The sequence below is a fragment of the Barbus barbus genome (genome assembly GCF_936440315.1).
Source record: "Barbus barbus genome assembly, chromosome: 5".
In the NCBI taxonomy this organism is placed as follows: domain Eukaryota; kingdom Metazoa; phylum Chordata; class Actinopteri; order Cypriniformes; family Cyprinidae; genus Barbus; species Barbus barbus.
In genome coordinates this window covers 28,993,284-29,012,486 of record NC_136733.1, presented here as the reverse complement: position 1 = coordinate 29,012,486, position 19,203 = coordinate 28,993,284, and the positions used below count along the sequence as shown (strand labels likewise).

Genomic DNA, 19,203 nt, shown 5'->3' with positions numbered 1-19,203 from the left:
TCATAAAAAGGCAAATGAGTCTCACAGTTGTAACACACAATACATATATTTGTCCACACCTCTGCATTTTCTCTCAAATAGAGTTTTGTATTTGAAAATCACTTTGCGTTTGTTTGAAAGTTGAGTTTTTCTTTGCAAAGCAGATTGTGTTTATTTGCAAAACACTGGATTTGTTTGATAAATATCGGCACAAAAATCGCTCCATATGAGACGCCTCACCCGACAACCGCGACAATCTCGCGCCCGCTCATGCAGGCTCAGCTCAGGTGCCCGTCACGTGCAGCGCTGCAGCAGCCACGTAAACAGAGTTTGCCCTTCCCCTACTGACTTTCACTTTCGGTGCCCGAATAGAAGTGAATGAGGCTTTTCGATTTTTTTTTAATTATTATTATTATTAATCTAGACCTACGTGAAAATCTGCATCCATTGTACGATGTTGTTGTTTTTTTCCTCGGAAGGGCAACGTGAGTCGAAAAGGGCATATGGGCAGTTGCCAGGGCAACCTGAGCAACCCCCCTGTGCACGTCCCTGTTGCATACTATAGTAGTAAATCGAAATATATAATGGGTTCACCTGCTGCTTTAACTGAGGTGCTAAAGAGATCGCGCCTGTACATTAAGTGCGATACTCTCCGCTCGCGCGATACGGACGCATACACGGACTGTGTGGACGCGGGGTACTGGTGTTTATATTATCACCTTTCAGGTCTCTCTCACTGCGTTCAGCAGACTGTGTGCGGCAGAGACGAGGACTGTTTGAAACTCTTTTCCAGTAAAACTTTGATGCGCATCGTCTTATGTAAGTTTAATACGTGAACATAACAAAAGATGTCAGCGCAAAACAATCGGGAAAAAAGTCCTTTCATGCAAATTATATATAGTCGCCAGTGGCGACCTCAGCAAAAACTTCACTCGCAAATTAATATTTTTGGTCGCAAATGCGACCATTTTAGTCGCAGTTTGGAGCCCTGGCTCCTGCGCACCTAACTCGTCTTCTACCACGCTACAATCCAACCCGCTCCCTAAGGTCCCAAAACTGTGGACTTTTGGTAGTACCTAGGATAGCAAAGTCCACTAAAGGAGGTAGAGCTTTTTCACATTTGGCTCCCAAACTCTGGAATAGCCTTCCTGATAACGTTCGGTGTTCAGACATACTCTCTCTGTTTAAATCTAGATTAAAGACATATCTCTTTAGCCAAGCATTCACATAATGCATCTTATAATCTTGTACTGCAGTTATATCTGATCAAATGTACATTATTATTATTCTTTAGCTTGGGTTGATTAACATCCCATGGTAACTAGGAATTACAGACGCTTCAGTCTGGAGCCAACCCTTAAATGATCTGAGATGACCAAACACCTGAGAAGAGATGATGCCAGCCCCTCAGAGGACCTCAGTAGGGGTGTAAGAAAATATCGATACACGCGAGTATCGCGATTTTTTGTTTGGCGATACTGTATCGATTCTCCAAAACGGTTTATTGATATTTAAAAAAAAAATTAAAAAATCATACAAGATTCATGGCAGTTGTTTCGTTTTGAGTTCATATCCCGACCGCTAGTCTTCATCTCTGAACTTAAACAGTGACAGGAAATACTAGCATCAGGGCACTCCACTAATATTAGCGTTAATATAGTTCACTGCCAGTAATGGAGGATGAAAGAATTCTTCCAGTTCTCGTTTCGGTGTACAAAGCTGAAGTGTGGCAACATTTGGGCTTTTGTGGTAATGTCCGCCCCGGGACCGTGGCGCGAGCGCAATCTCGGTTCTGCCGCTTGCCGCGTCCCGCGTTGAAGAGCCTTTGCGCGGGGCGCGGCGGACGGTAGAGTCGCCGTGCAGCTGCAGCTTTCTCGTAATTCAGGGGCGTTTTGTGCAGTTGGGCGGTGCTCGCGTCGCGGTCTCTGCAATTCTACGCGGAATATAAATACAAACTGAAAAACCTGTGAAATCCAAGTTGAAAAGTTCTGAGAATGTTTAACATCTGTATTTATTTGATTGTTTTACAATTGTTTTGTTTTCTTTAGGAATCCTGCAAGCACTTTATTTTTCATTGATATTAAGCAGATGTAATTTTTTGTTCAGATCAAATGTTATGACCTTGCATGTCACAAATGTAAACTTAAACTGTGAAACTTTAAAGTAGAGTCTATAAATATATATTTTTATAAAATACATTTTATACATACATTTAACTAAAGAATCGTGCAAGCACTTTAATATTTCCCCCTTGACTCGCACTGGACAAAAAGTGCTTCAATAATGTTGAATGTTATAGGGACTGATTATTGCAAATGCAGATCCCAGTGTGTTCTGCAGTGTGTTCTGGTTAAACTATTTTTATTTATTTATTTTTTGCTAAGGTTTGCATATTGTGGTGTGCTCTTAATGACAGCTTTCCTAAAAAATATATATCCTATTCCTAAAATAAGAAATATCCCAATATATCGCCTTGCTTACAGTATCGCAATATATCGTATCGCAACCCCTGTATCGTGATACGTATCGTATCGCCAGATTCTTGCCAATACACAGCCCTAGACCTCAGAGGATGCCAACGCTCAGACAACATACAGAATTACCAAATTTTGCCATAAATTAAATATATTAAGTTTCTGCAATATATAAATATATTGTGGAAACTTAATTTCCTGTAGAGCTGCTTTGCAACGATTTGTATCGTAAAAAGCGCTATACAAATAAACTTGAACTACTGTAGTTAAAACTTTGTGAATTTCATCTTCCAAACTAATATCTTGACATCATTATATTTTTATAATATTTGTTGAGCAAACATGTGAGAACACAACAAAACCACACACTATATCATATATCTAATCTATATATTTAAGGTATAATTTAATTTGTATTGGGACAAAACAATGGTTTTATATTTTTGTATGTTTCATGAATTGGCTGTCATAACTGTTTTACAGTTTGCATTTTCCTATAATAAGTTTTTTAACTGGCAGATTGTGACAACTTACCCCATAAATGACAAAACATGCCTCACAATTGGTATGCAAGTTTAATACATTTATATGTTAACTATGCACCTACTGTATAAAGTATGACAGCCTATCTACTCATGTGTTCCTTTCTTGTCTACACATTCCTATAAATTAGAGACAAATAAAATAATTCAAATAGGCAGACATCCTTCAGACATTCTGTGGACTAAAGGTAGCTTTGCAACTACGTCAACTACCTCTCATTCAAGTATTAAGACATTCTGATTTAATATCTCATAACACTTACAAGCACGTCAACCCTCCTCTAACCCTAACCTAAGGGGACCATCATAATAAAGTGTAACCAAAAAAAATATATTAACATCATAAAAAAGGGGAAAAAAGTGTTTTTATATTTTCCTTTCTGAACAAACAGGAAACTGTTAACTCTGTATTAACATATCTGCACCAAAAGCCTTCTAAAACCATTTGGAAACACATAAAACTGAGAGACATCCCATGTGCCTTGTCTATAAGAAGTGATGTTCTCACAGTGCCAATGTGCTGAACTAAACTGCTAATCTGGCTAATCCACACACAAACTTGTCTGGGACATGCTTAGCCAGCACTGAGTCTGTCCATCAGCCGGACAACACCTGCTGCCCAATTTCTGAATTTCTCTCTCAGGACGGACACAGCAGGCCAGGCAGTAAAGTCACTCTTACAAAATTTACTATAGTAACCATAAATTCCACCAAAACACCATAATTCCAGCAGTCATTAACATAAAACTCTGAGTAACACTTCTGAGATACATTTAATGAAGGACTGAGGTCCACTCAAATAACAATGAGCATTCTGTACAAAAAAAATAAAAATTCAAGTATACTTGTTGACTTTTTGGCTGTTCATCTAAATGCAGAAACTCACTAATGTGTGATATGAGAAGATGGATTTTATCGTGCAAGCATGGACTCACCTGCATGTTTGTGGTGAGGATGACTCCTCTGACCCTGTGGACAGCTGCCCTGCTGCAGAAACAGAGCGGCCCCCTTGACCATGAGAAAGCTCTCACTTAGACTGTAAATGGGAAAGAAAATGTAGAGACAGTGTGAGAAACGTGGCCAACAATGAAACAAAACATGCTCTCATGACATTTCAGAAAATGTAATACAACAAAACCCAAAGACACCTAGAAGTTGTAGATTCGAATTTTTGGAAAACACAATGCACAACATGTGGGTTTTCTTCCACAACTCAGAGATACGTTTATATATATCTAGAGAGAGAAAATTAATAATTATAATAATAAGAAAGGTTTTGTGAGTATAAAATCAGCATGTTAGAATGATTTCTGAAGAATCATGTGACACTGAGAGCTAGAGTAATGGCTGCTGAAAATTCAGCTTTACCATCACAGACATAAATTACATTTTAAAATATATTAAAATAAAAACACTATTTTAAATGGTAAAATATTTCACAATAATATTGTTTTTACTGTATTTTTGATCAAATAAATGCAGCCTTGGTGAGCACAGGAGATTTCTTTAAAAAAATAAAAATATATATATATATATATATTATTGAACAATGGTATATATAAATAAGTGTACAATGAAAAGCACAGTCGCACTATATTTTAAGGTCCAATTCTCGCTATTAACAAACCATTATCTACGACCTTTGCCTTAATAAACTAATTTGCTGCTTATTAATAGTTAGTAAGGTATTTGTTAAGTTTAGGTACTGGGTAGGATTAGGGATATAGAATATGGTCATGCAGAATATATGATTTACTAATAAACAGCCAATATGTTAATAATAGGCATGCTAATAAGCAACTAGTTAATAGTAAGAATTGGTCCTATACTAAAGTTTTACCAAAAGCACTATACAAATTTAGTTGACAAGACATCAAAATCTGATATTATTCAGTCACAATAAATTAAAGAGAGAGAGGGTTTCTGATAAATATACAGTATATGGACATGCATCCATTCTTTCCATTTAAAAAAAACAACAACATAATTTTGTGAATGAACTATGACTGCACATCTTTAAACGTCTGGGGTTGAATTTTGCACGTTATACAACCCATCTCACCATCACTCACCTGTGTGCTCACGACAGGTGCTTTAGGTCTGTGATTTCAGGTGGCAGTAATAATTAGCCTCACATGCAGTTAAACACACTTCTAGAAATGTGAACCACCTGAGGCTCACTATTATTCTAATGCACTGTGGCACAAGTAAGTCTTAACAAAAACTCAGTGCTGGGAAATGACAGGACTACAGCTGGTAAGGTGAGAAATGCTCTTAATATCTTGCAGAGATTACTGAGCTGTCAAGAAAACACTAGTCTATTATCAGACTGTCATAACAGGGCAGGGATACGTCACATTAAGACTGAACACGGTGGAGTAGTACATGATTTTGGTTGACAGTTTAATGAACTTGGTTGTGTTTATGTATACATGGCCTCTCCCTGCCCTCGGATTTGGTCTGTATACATCATGTATATTTAAAAACAACAACAAAACAAAGAGAGAAAGAGAAAGTGACAAAGAGTAAATATTGTGCAGAATATTTTGTACATATGTATGTTTTATGTGTACACTGCATACAAGTAATGCCTGTAACCATAGCAGCAGACAATGTCAATAAATATCAAGACTTTTTATTGCACATTATCCCTAATTGTTTGTCATAACTGGCCAAACATTAGTGACTGACAAGTACAAAACAGCTTACAATGCCCACATGCATGTCCTATATATGTCAATGACTTGTCAGACAACTAGCTGTTGACTGTGGCTCCATTCATGCAGCACACGCTCTCTAAATCACTCTCCTGAATATTTAAAGCAGTCACATCAGTTAAAGAATGAAGCTGTCACTCTCTTTTATAGGAGAAGTGTTTGTCAACAGAACTGTGATTAGGACTGCATGAATACAGCCTATTTATGCAATATGTTCGCCACTGCACATTTGTCTCTGGTTATTTTTCTAGATAAATAGAATTCACACTAAATCGGCAACAGCAGCAAGACAATGCTTTTCTTCTGAGATTCATTATGTCTAACTTGTTAGACAACCCAGTGGCTAGACAATTTTCAAAGTATGTAGTTTTGCACATCCCTGCACTATTCCACAACTTCAGTTAATTTCAGTTTAGGAGTGGCTTCTCAAAACCATCATGGTCTAGGCAGGCAAAATATGTCAGGGTCACATTGTTTTCTCGACCTGCTGTGGCTGTGACCCGTTGCTGACTCATCCCTCTCATTTTTCCTGACTGGACTTCCAGTGTCTCAGCATTCAGGGGAACAACCATCACATGATAAGCAAACGGCAACAAAACTGGCATTGTACCCCCACCCCACCGGTCTCTTTATTTCTCTCCTACTTCCTCCTCCTCCCTTTCTCTTATTCCCATCTTCAACTTTCTCACCCTCCCTCCAAAGGCCTCGAGGGTGTCAGCGGATCACAAAGGCTTTTGTTTCCATCCTCCTCTCTTTTGTTTCTCCTCTCTCTGTCCGCCCCTCTGAGCGATTTATGTGAAGGCTGGAAGCAGCTCAGTGCCGTTGGGCTGATGGATTGAGTCATGACTGAGAGACAGACAGCTGTAAATCACGATACGCGAGCCCTGTGCAGAATGCGCTCATCTCCACGGGTGTAATTATGATGCGAGTAAGAGTTTTGAGAAGTAACCGCTCTAAAACGCCTCTGTCCACGTTTCACTTGTATGTTTAGAGTCGGCCGCAGATGGATACGTGGTACCTGGTGTAGGATAAACAGCCCTTTGGTAGAAAATCTGGAATCAAAACTGCACCACAAATATAAAGTTGTCAACTTTCTTTCCTGACAAATATCACACAAACTAACTAAGGTGTACTGTAAATTAAAAAAAAATATATAATAATAATATATATATGTATATATTTTTATTTATTTATATTTATTACTTATTTATTTAAAATAAGACTATAAAAAAGGATACAGTAAAAATCTGGTAATTAGTTAACTGTAAAAGTTACCTTACCATGTTACCATTACATGTAATTTTACTGTAAAATAATGTAAAATGTACAGATTTTAAAAGTAATAACTACAACCATAGAAATAGAATTTCTTGCACGATACAAAACATATGTTGCTTTATTTTATTTAATTGTTCAAATACATTATTTAAATAAATAAATGTATTTATTTGCTTAAATAATTGTTTATTTTTATTTTTATCATCAGTAACGTACATTGGGGTGTTTTATTTATTTGCATTTTATGTTGCTTAGTTAATGTTTGTTGTATTATTTTCGGCGTATACTGTATATAATCAATATTTTTAATTTGTTTTTAATAGCTTAATTTCAATCAGAGGAACAATCACTTGGACCAAATTGTAGTAATCAGCAGGAAAGCAGGACGTAAAATCAATGTAGATGTTAAAATGCTAACAAATCACTGAATCTGAATTTTGAACTGATTCAAACAGACAAGTTGAACTGATCCATGGAATTAGTTGATCTTTTCAACGCTAATACTGTTTTTGCTACTGGAGTTTAAACTTAACTTTAAATTTTTAAGTTTTAATGCTCACATACTCATGAGTCACAACTAGGGCTGGGTATCGTTCAAAAATGTTCGATACCGATACCGGTTCCTGAACGATACTTTTTTCGATACCAATTTTATGAAAACAGTTTTAACAAGATTACATTTTCTCAAAAAACTTTGGTTTTATTTTTTTCAGCTTGTTGACATGTATACAGACTCAAAGACTCATCTCCTGAGCCACTGCACAAAGGAACAAAATATATCCAACACAATAAATCAGTGCAAATAATTTTAATAAAGCTCAAATAGTTTTCAGTTTACACTAGTGCGTGCTCGTTTTAAAACGCATAGCTCAGACAGAATCATCATTTCTATTCATTTATTCTAGGTTGTTAAAGACTTCAAGAAATGTAAAATCTTTATCCACTTTCATAAGTGGATGTTTTATTTTCTTTCACAATATGTTTTATTGTTATTAAATTCTATGTTGTAGTATGTCTAATTATTTGAATGCATAAAAACTACTTAGTTTATTCAAATTTATTCTTAAAACAGCCTTATGAAATTTTTTCTTTTTCCTCAGAAATTCTGTTCTGTATCTGGTTTTCAAATGAAGGCATAAAACATTAATTTCATTTTTCTTTTAAATTATTGAAAATAAAACTATTTATTTTGGCAAACAAAATTTGACTATTAAAATTAAAAGAAATGTTGGAAGAAATGTTGTGTGATCATTAATTAAAAAATAAGAGTTTTAATAATTTTAATAGTAGCCTAGTAGTAGCAGTATGTACACTCTGCTGAACAATATTAATTTATTTCTGCCGCAGTGTCTTCCAAGTTAATCCGAACTTTTATTTTGACGGGTTTCCGGGAATACCTTTACAGTTCTGTGTGTATATGATATGACGCAAGTTTTACTCAAATCAAACAGTAAAATGCTCATGAAGTGACTCTCAGAGCAGTTCTAGAGCTGTTGTCCATGTGTTTATGTCCTCATTTAGTGAGACGGCAGATGCTGAAATGACCGCGAGCGTCACACGAGCTTCAGTCTGTGTCAAGTAAGCGAAACTGCGCGATATAGAGAGCAGACTGCTCCGTGCGCTTTCGAATTGCTCTCGCGGATATCAAACACTGATCAATCAGCACCGCGTCACTTCTAGTCAAACACACCTAGTGCTGCAGGCTTATTGGCTCACTGACGTTAATGAGATTAACCCCTTAGGTATCGAAATTTGGTACCGAACGACAAGACGTTTTTCAATACTCGGTGGTATCGAGGCAATTCGGTCGGTGCCTAAAAAGTATCGAACTCGTAGAGGGTCAACTTCTGATTAACTCTTACTCACTTTCTCCCAAACACACATATTTTGTCAACAACCCCTCCACAAATGCATAAGCCAAAAATACTTTCCATATCACAGCAAAGGACCGTATCAAACAAACACACATGCAGGCCTAACAAGCCCACATACTGTAAGTGTTAGTAAATTCATGTGAAGGTTATGACTCATTTGGCACTGAATCATCTCCGTCTGACAGTATTTGTGAAATGACCATCTGCAGGAACAAAGTGGTACATTGACTTATATAATGCACAAAGTTTGCGCCTCAAACATAACCCAGGGCAAATACAAATTGCAAAATCAGACAACCGCATGACTTTCATTCAGATATGCAAACAACATCACTACTTCTCAGGTAACACTGGCAATCGCTCTTACGTAAGAGCAACAAAACTCTCTTCTGATGAGGCAAGACAAGATTTCACAGGTCAATGCAAGTCTATAGTATGTGACCAGCATAAAGAACACACACACACAAGTAAGAACAAATAGCAAATATATTTGCCTCAGACAAATATGAAGTAAGCATGAATGCTGCCAGCTTCTATAACTGGGTCACACATCACCTGTAGTCCAAGTTGACGCTGCACTACAGTTATTACTCAAGAAATTGTTCAGAAGTTACAGTGGGGTCCAAATATTAAACCAATAGTGAAAATATAAAAAAAATTTTATTAAGATATTTTTTAAAGAAATGAATACTTTATAATTTTACAAAAGATTTCTCACCTCACCCCAGAGGAGTCTGCTACCTGTATTGTGTGACGGTGAGGCCAGGCCTCCGAATACAGCCATTATTTTATTCTTATTCTAGCCGTCCATGTGTGACCACTGTCAACGCTCATATGAGTTACTGACTGCCGTAGCAAGTTCTTGAGTTTGTGTTTTGTCCTTCTATTGTTAATTTTAGATCTTCATAAACAATTTATCTATATATGGCTTGTGTACACAGCACCCCCCCCCCCCCCCCCCCCCCCCCTTAAGATAATGGCAGGGGAAACACTGAGCACAATTGTTTTAAATATTGATAATAATAAGAAATCTTCTTGAGCACAAAATCAGCATGTTAGAATGATTTCCGAAGGATCATGTGACACTGAAAACTAATAACAGCTGCTGAAAATTCAGCTTTGCATCACAAAAATAAATTATATTTTTAAAAATATATTAAAACAGAAAGCAGTTATTTTAAATTGCAAAAATCATTTTCAAACGATTAATTAACATTCAACAATGTCTTGGCATTCTTTTTTTTCCTCCTTTGTACTTTAATGACAGCAGAACTCCAGCAGTTGAAGCTCTATAATAAGTTGGTGTAAACCTGCTGATCATGTTCTCCAGCACGATTTGAGAATAATCCATACAGCTTCTTGAGCTTCAAATGAAGAAAGAACATCTGATCATCTGGAAATAGTTCACATATTGCACATTTGTTTTATTAGTAACCTAGAAATAGTCCAGAATCTTAAATATTTCATAGTAGCTGCACACCAAAATCCTAAAACACTGTTCATTTCCATATTTAAAAATCTGAATCCCTGAATTCCAGACTTCTGGATCTTACTGTACAAGCCGTGCATCACAAGAATCAAAGTCGTAAACGGCACTGCAATCTGCATCAGCGCCGATTTCACTTAAGACTCCGATTCACTCACATGTGGTAGATCTGCCTCTGTGTGACGAATGCATTATCCACAAAGTACGGTAGCATCTTCAGCACAACTTCCTGACAGGAGTCCACAACCAGATGCATCCTGCTGCTGGCTGCAGGGAAATCTCCCTCGTCCTGGTCCGCAGCAGCACGCTTCGCTCAGATCTCCAGTTGCTTACGACAGAGGGAGAAAAACAGCACACAGAGGAGAGGAGGAGCACATCTGCAGCCCCTACCTCGGTCTGACGCTCTCTGAGAGTGTGTGAGTGAGCCAGTTTCTACAGACGCACACCCTCCCTCTCCCTCTCTCTCTCTGTGTCAGTAAATAGAGAGGAGGCAAAACCTGGGATGAGGCACTCTGTGTGTGTGTGCATGAGATCTCTCCACTGAAATTAGAGCACTTCAAACAACTCTGACACTGCAAGAAGCCCAGCAGGCCACAGAGATCCTGGTGTGTCTCTTGGAGACATAAAACAGCATCACTCCAGCAAATCTGACAGGAATGATAAAGAAAAATGGAGAGAAAAAGCATAAAAATTCCACTTGTTCCTAAAGACAATCAGTCAGACAAAAAAAAAAAAAAAAAACACAGGCTGCTAACAGCTGGAAGAAATGTGTTGACTTTCTTAGCTGGGACTCCTCGTTGCTTGCCTACACCCTAAAATGATCTGTCCCAGAATCCTCACATGGGCTAAGCATGGGCAACAGTGCCAAAGACAAAGCAGGGAAGCCTCTTTAAAATCTCATTAGGAGCAGAGACGTGGGATGAGCTCCCCCCTTGAGTGCCCTAAGTAGACTGCAGTAGGTGCAGAGACTGGCTAACTGTCTGTACTCCACTATCTGCCTGTCAACACTGCGGCTTGACTGAGACGGACAGAGTACTGGGTCTCTCTCACACACACAAATGAAGAAGCAGTACTTAGATGAAGAGGGTTGACTCTTTCTGTCTAAAAGCTGATAAAACAGAACAATGAGTAAACTGAGACACCAAGGAACAGAAACAGCCGGGGGGAATCTACAAAAAAAAGGGGGAGGGGGAGTTATTTAAGAAGGAAGGAAGGAAAAACAGAAAGGAAGATGAAGAGAGCGGTCTAAAATAACTAAAGAAGCCGAGTGAATGGGACTTACTGAAGGGCATTTGGATTTTTTTTGCTTTCTGGATCGGTGAGATCTGTGAAACGAACAAACAAAAACAGCAAACAAACAAAACGCTGCCAGGTTACACTCTCTGAAGGAATGTTCTGGGTTCAATAAAAGCGGTATGCTGTCAATTACCAATAAAAATAACCCTGACTTGTCCCTCAGTTTATCAAAATAAGCAGAAACCATGTATACAGTAATGAACTTGGGTAACACATTATTTTAAGGTGTCCTTGTTACACGTTACATATACTTACTATTATAATAATAAATTATGCATAATTACATGCAAGTAACTCTAACCCTAACCATATAGTAAGTACATGCAGTTAATTAATATTACTCAGTACTTATATTTATAATTACACTGTTACAAGGACACCTTAAAATAAAGTGTAACCTGAACCTTCAATGGAAGCCTATGGAGCAAGGAATTGAGAAAATATTACTCAGAAATGAGGGTCAAATATGTTTGCCATATTAACTTATACATGGTAAAAGATCATTTTCTTAAGTGTTTATCGAAATATCATTAAATACAGATTTAGGACTTGGGGCTTGTTTTCAGAGAATATATCTTAGAATTAAGTTAATTTTCATATGTTTTCCAGATTTTTCTAAGCATAAATCAAACAAAAATGATTGAGGTTTATTTTTAATACAAGATGCCAATTGGGTGACAAACATAACTTACTGTATTTTTACGTACTGTAACATACCTTACTGTATTTCAAAAATACTGCATTTTTGATCACCTAAATGCATCCTTGATAAGCATATGACACTTCTTTCAAAAACATTACAAAATATTACAGACACCAAATTATTCAACGGTGTTTAAAAGTAAATGTATCATGCTATACGCATATTTTATAGGAAAATAAGAAAAAAAATACTAAATAAAATAATTTTTGCAGTATAGTAATGTGTTACCAAAATAATTCCTGTGGAAATTTCAAGGGTTTAATTTGTTTGTTCAATGTACAAATTAAGGAAAAGGTTGTCTTGCTTTGAGCCTGGAATATTCATTGGTTAGGTCACAAGATGTTTGTTTTAAGATTCAGAACTACTCCTAAAATCTTTCTTAATCTGGAACGATTTACCATCAACAAAAATTATGTGGAATTTGCTAATGACCTACTTTGATAACAATCAAACATTTTCAGATTTCACAGTAGTCTATCCCCTTCATCCTAACAAAATGCCCTAATAGACTACAACAGTTGGCCATATGGGACTTGACCAGATATTCTTCTGTTTTGGGCATATGTGCTACTGTAATATATATGGCAGGAGTGAGCGTTTAAATATATTCATGATGTATATCCCAGCGCGATTAGTCTTTCTTGTTCACGCTTTGACACACTATGAAGCACATGACGACACTTACGGAGCTTCCCATGTGACTCAGCATAACCTGATGGCAATGCTATCAGGCAGACTCCAGAACACCTGACAGGTTTCCTGATTAAGGAAACCTGCATGTGGAGCTTTAAACAGATCAGGTGTGTGTGTGTGTGTGTGTGTGTGTGTCATAAAGTGTGTGTTCACTGGATTATTTCAGTGTGCTGAGACTGCACTGGTACACAAAAGTGCCACAATCGCTTTTTTGCACACACGGGCACAAAAAGATTAAAAGGTTCCTTTCTGGGAGCAGATGTTACATAACATTTCCATTATATATTTGCCGAGCAACGAAGGAAAAACGAGGGACAAAAAGAGGGAGGAAGGCAAACAGCGAGCCAATCTTTTCTCAAGTGTCAAGGCGAGAATGATGAATTGCATATGACATCAGTGTTCACCAATCTACTGGCCTGGTCTTATTAATTAATCATTTGAATTGCCACATACACTGGCCGAGTTCGAATAGTCTCAAGAATTAATATTAATGCAGTGCGATGCACATTCATGCAATTTGTGCACTTGCAGTAAAACATGTGATTAGAAGAAAACAGTAATGTTATTTTAAAAGAAGTGTTCACCAAAAATGGAAAATTTGCTGACAATCGACTCACCGTCAGGCCATCCAAGATGTAAATGAGTTTGTTTCTTCATTTACTGCAGCGAATCCACTGAATGCAAACAAGTGATGTAATGTTAAAATTTCTCCATATCTGTTCAGATGAAGAAACAAATGCATCAACATCTTGGATGGCCTGAGGGTGAGTGCATTTTCATTCCAGGTGAACTATTCTTTTAACAGGCAGCAAAAGAAATAAAAAGGTCATGCTATTGAATTTAACTGCCATGCACAATAGGCCAATTGCTTGCTCATGCAGATAGGTCACTTTCTATCCTGGCTGACAGTTCACATTTGTAATTGGTTGCAGTCTTTTCCTCTCATAGTTTAATATGTTAAGCAGTAGGGTCTTTTATTCAGCGTTGTTTGATTTCTGCGCATATGATCATTTTAAGATTAAGATGTAAATGGAAATACCATGTTTTGGTATCAAGTACATCCTGCTGAAAAACGTTGGTTTGCTGTTCTTAGCTGGCTTAGTCTGACCAGCCAAAAAGTTTCCAAAACTGCTCTGAAACCAGCCAACAGCGTTACCAGACTGGAAGACCAATTGAGACCAGCAAGATTAGATTAGGTTTTGATCAGCAGGGATTGTAGCAAGATATAAATGTTATCATTGGCTGAAAGTGCACTTTAAAAAAATAAAAAATAAAAATAAGTTGATGTTCAAAAGTAGAGCACCAAAATCAACTGTAAGTCATGTTTTGGTTTGTTTTTCAGAACAATACTGCAACATTTTAACTGGTATATTCCCTAACATCCACACACCCAAATACTCAAACCCTGATATGCACCCAAAGATAAACACAGATTGCTGTGCTTGGCTGCTCCTGCCTCTGTGTCTGTTTGGTGAAATCACCAGCTGACTCAATGCTGTGCCGCCTGGTTGATTTCACAGGAAAAGTCTTTGGCCGGTTCAGCAGGCATTCCTGTGTACATCTCGCAAAGGGTTAGATTAGGGTTATAGCTAATAGAGGGGTTCTGTCTCTGATAAGGGTAAAATTTGGGGGGCTCCCCTGTTTAGCCTATTTATTCATCCAGATACCACAAAATACTTTCTCATACAGCTATGCCCGTTTCAAAATGCTTGAAGTCATAGATCACAGTAGAGCTGCACAACTTGGGAAAAAGTAATCAAATTGCAATTTTTCTGATGTTTTTTTGTTTGTTTGCTGTGCTTGCTTGCAATTTGCAAGAATGTGCAATTTGGCAAAACGTTTTGTGACTATTTATCAGTATGACTATAAAATGTTAAATAACAAATGTCTCTTAACCATAAATAAATATGACCACAAAATATTAAAATAAAAGTAGTGTATTTCACAGTAAAAATAAATTATAAATTAATAATAATAACTATTTGATTTTACAGTACAACAGTATTTATAACTGTATTAAACAATATTTATTAATATATAGCATTTCAACAGATTTTACAAATAAAAAATATTTAATATTGCACAGTAATTGATAGGTACAGATGTATTGTGCATCGCTACAGTAATAATTTTCTCATGTACAAACTGGGCTATTTATGTTAAACATGTATATGTCACCATGTGACCATAAAACTGTAGTAAATACAGACAAAATCTATTCTCATTTGCATGAATGTGCTATATATCTGCATTATAAATATTAAAAAATAATCAGCTCTAACAGAGTTCACACTAAACCACAAACTACACGTAACAGCATTGCAGATTCTGCCACAACACAAATTTTCCACAGTATTTCAGGAAAATACAAGACAAATCAGTCTTAGGTAAGAGAAAAGGAATTTGTCAGGTTCAAACCGTCTTCTACTAGCAATGGGTGTTACTTCACGAATCAAAGAGCTCAGGCAGAAGGACAGGTCTTTACATGTGTGCATAAACGAATTACATCAAATACTGAGTATCTGTCACGTTCTAATAATTGCACAACATTGAATGGAACAAGCTGGAATGCTCAGTCCTGGACCTATTTAACATTTAACAACTAGTATGTTTCTTCACAACAGTAGCTAGCTCAGACTCTAGACTGACCTAGTCCAAAACTACCAGTGTTTCAGTTCCTTCTGAGGGTCATCCTAAATTTAATCTAAGTTTTGTCTAAAATGGCTGTTTGTGTGGAAGAAGTGCTGATGCTGCTGTTCTTACATTGTTTTATTTAGCTCCATGCATCTGTTGCACTAGTGATTTTATCTGAACCTTGTTTTTTCCTCATTAAAAGAGGATTTGTTTCACATGAGCCTCTAGGACATCCTGTTCCCAACACACACATCTTTTCTGTCAATTATCTGTGCTCTGGATAGTTCCATGAACACATAGATTTTTAGAATAAAGGTTGAACATTAGTAAAACTGGAATTTCTATTCTGATTTTAGAAGATACAGTGGCCTCGATAAGTATTCAGACTAAATCGATAGTTCAATAATGAAAATTTGCTGACCATTTACTGACCCTTGTGCATCTATGATGTAGACGAGTTTGTTTATTCATCAGAACAGATTTGGAGAAATGTAGCATCACATCACTTGCTCACCAAATGATCCTCTGCAATGAATGGGTGCCGTCAGAATGAGAGTCCAAACAGCTGATAAAAACATCACAATAATCCACAAGTAATCCTCAGGACTCCAGTCCATCAATTAACGACTTCTGAGGTGAAAAGTTGCATGTCTTCTAAGAAAATTTCATCATTAAGGCGTTTTAACTTTAACCTGTTGCTTCTGGATGATTGTTTACTGGTGTTTGTCAGCTAAATGTCACATGACATGCAGATAGACAAATAAAAAATATAGGCCTGGTTTCACAGACAGGTCTTAGACTAAACCAGGATTAGGCCATAGTTCATTTAGGACAATTAAGTAATTTGTTTTATAAATGTGCCTTATAAAAAAAACTAAAAAACATTACTGGTGTGCATCTTGAGACAAAACAAAGGCACTGATATATTTTAAGATCAGTCAGTGCAAGTTTCTTTCAGTTGAAACATCTCAGATTTACATTTTAGTCCAGGACTAGTCTTAAGCCTTGTCTGTGAAACCGGGGGAAAATCTTTATTTTGAATGTAATATTTTATCTTTATTTCATTTTTTTTCCATTTCATTGTTTTGACTGTTTTCATTTTCAAAACATTTATTTGAATTATTTCTTAACCTGGAGCTCAACATGCTCAAAACAGTGGAGATGATCGTGGACTTCAGGAGAAACCCCCCTGCTCTCTCCCCACTCACCATCATGAACAGCACTGTAACAACAGTGGAGTCATTCAGATTCCTGGGCACCACCATCTCCCAGGACCTGAAGTGGGACACTCACATTGACTCCATTGTGAAAAGGCAAAGCAGAGGTTGTTCCTTCGCCAGCCAAGGAAGTTCAACCTGCCACAGGAGCTGCTGAAACAGTTCTACTCTGCCATCATTGAATCCATCCTCCGTACTTCAATAACTGTCTGGTTCAGCTCAGCTACCAAATCTGACCTCAGAAGACTACGGAGGGTAGTCCGGACTGCTGAGCGAATCATTGGTACAACCCTCCCCACTCTCCAAGAGCTGTACTCATCCAGAGTGAGCAAAAGGGCTGGTAAAATCACTCTGGACCCCTCACATCCAGCACACTCCCTCTTTGAACTGTTACCGTCTGGTCGACGCTACAGAGCTCTGAGCACCAGAACGACCAGACACAGGAACAGTTTCTTCCCTCAGGCAATCCATCTCATGAACACTTGACAATAAACGTGGAACACACTATTTATCCACTTATTTATCTAACACATACTTTGTCTACATTTCAAATTTGCACATAATATACCTGTACATACAATTGTCAATTTGTATATTGTTATTCCTTATTTACTTCTTTTATTTTTATTCTTTTACTATCTGTGTTTTTGTTCTGTCACTGTCATTCTGTTGCACTGTGGAGCTTCTGTCACGAAAACAAATTCCTTGTATGTGTAACATACCTGGCAATAAAGCTCATTCTGATTCTGATTATTTATTGGAACTCCCTGCAGTTCCTTTACAAACCTCTAGGGGTTTACAAACGCCAGTTTGGGAAACCTGCATGATAAGATAAATACATTAAAACAAGTGGTGCTGAAACAAATGATGCTAGAGCTCTTCTCAGAACAAACTTTACTTTCTTAGTCACTTTTGCAATGACCTTTAAACAAGCGATCTCAAAGTGATTTTGCAATTACTTTAATTTATTTTTAAGTGTAGCTTAAGTGCCCACTACTTTTCGAGGTCACTGGATGTTGTCTCTAAATTGGTCTTTGAAAGAAACTCTGTTTGGTTAAGAAGTGCCGAGGGACTGAAGTCTTATCTATGAGTCACAGGAAGATACAGAAATCAGACACAGTCTCCATTGTGTTTGCAATCGCTAACTCTGGAATCTCAGAGTCTTTTTCTCATATCCTGTTTTTACAGAAACACTAAGCACTACCTTCTAAACCAATCACTGTGCAAACAGAGCGAGAAAGAGACAGAGATTAAGAAAAAGTACTAAAAGCTCTTAAACTGCTCTTTCGCTTATCAGATGACCTGATGTATGTCACACGCGCCACATGTGCTGAACATCCAGCAGAAAACAGACAAACGGCGTTAATGGGTTCATTCATGTAACTGGCACAGTAGCTCCTCCAATCCTTTTTCTAAGACTGATCAAAATAAAAAAACTACCCATTTCCTTTTAGTCTTTAACAAAGTACTCATTATCTCTGTGTTCACACGTTCTGGGGATTAGTTCGTTTGAATGTGCTTCTCACAAGCAGTTCATTCACAGACACTTTTACTAAAAGCACAAAACAAACAAGTCATTATAGTACGTCTACTGTCATTTAGACAGCAAAATGTAAATGTAGGACAAAAATTGCTACCGATTCAACTTGTGTTGAGTTTACAGTCAACACAAGAGTTATTTCCTGAGCAATGTGACCTTCGAGGATGTCATGTGACCTTTAGAATGACAAATCTTCCTCTTTACACATCCTCTTCCTTTAGCTCCTCCATCTGTACTGTACATAAGAATTCTATCGGTCTTCACAAGTTGTTATTTGACCTTGTTTGACCAATACCTAGATGGCAACACTGAAATGCAGAGCTCAGAGTTTCACAAAGCACTGCACATCAGCGAACAACTTGTCTTTTAAGAACTTTTCTTCCACCCTTAGTGGTGACCTAGATTCAAAGTTTCAAAGGACTGGGACATTAGTCCAATCCCAGCAGACACAAGCCCTAGTTTAATACGTACTCTAAAAGATATTTTCAATGAAAAAATGCTGAATCTAAAAACAGTCCGGGCAAATGCCCTCCCTACTGGAAAAGCCTTTGGCCTTGCTAAAGACCAAGGCTGTGACTGTAAAATTATATATACTGCACTGATTCTTGCATCAGCATATTTTAACATTTGTGATCAATTAAAGCGAAAAATTTTCCACTACCAGCATCAATAAAAACAAAAATAATGATTTTCCAAACATTCATAACGTCTGTCATCAGCCAAAAAACTGATATTTTAACCAAATATTACACTAAAATGTAATGAAAAAG

At 37.2% G+C, this 19,203-nt stretch overlaps 1 protein-coding gene across 2 annotated transcripts in view; it reads right to left on the bottom strand.

Annotated features, from left to right (window-relative positions):
* The window catches only part of LOC306870260 (protein phosphatase Slingshot homolog 1-like), a 41,298-nt gene that overhangs the window by 14,126 nt on the left and 7,969 nt on the right, over nt 1–19,203 (bottom strand). Inside the window, exons 1-2 of one of the 2 annotated variants that reach the window (XM_079417422.1) lie at nt 10,509–10,764; nt 3,931–4,031 (exon numbers count right to left, since the gene is read on the bottom strand). In XM_079417422.1, coding sequence (XP_079273548.1) covers nt 3,931–4,031; nt 10,509–10,606 — 199 coding nt within the window. In that variant the 5' untranslated portion in view covers nt 10,607–10,764. Of the gene's footprint in view, nt 1–3,930; nt 4,032–10,508; nt 10,765–19,203 lie in introns of those variants that run through there. The other variant, XM_079417421.1, reaches the window with a different exon arrangement.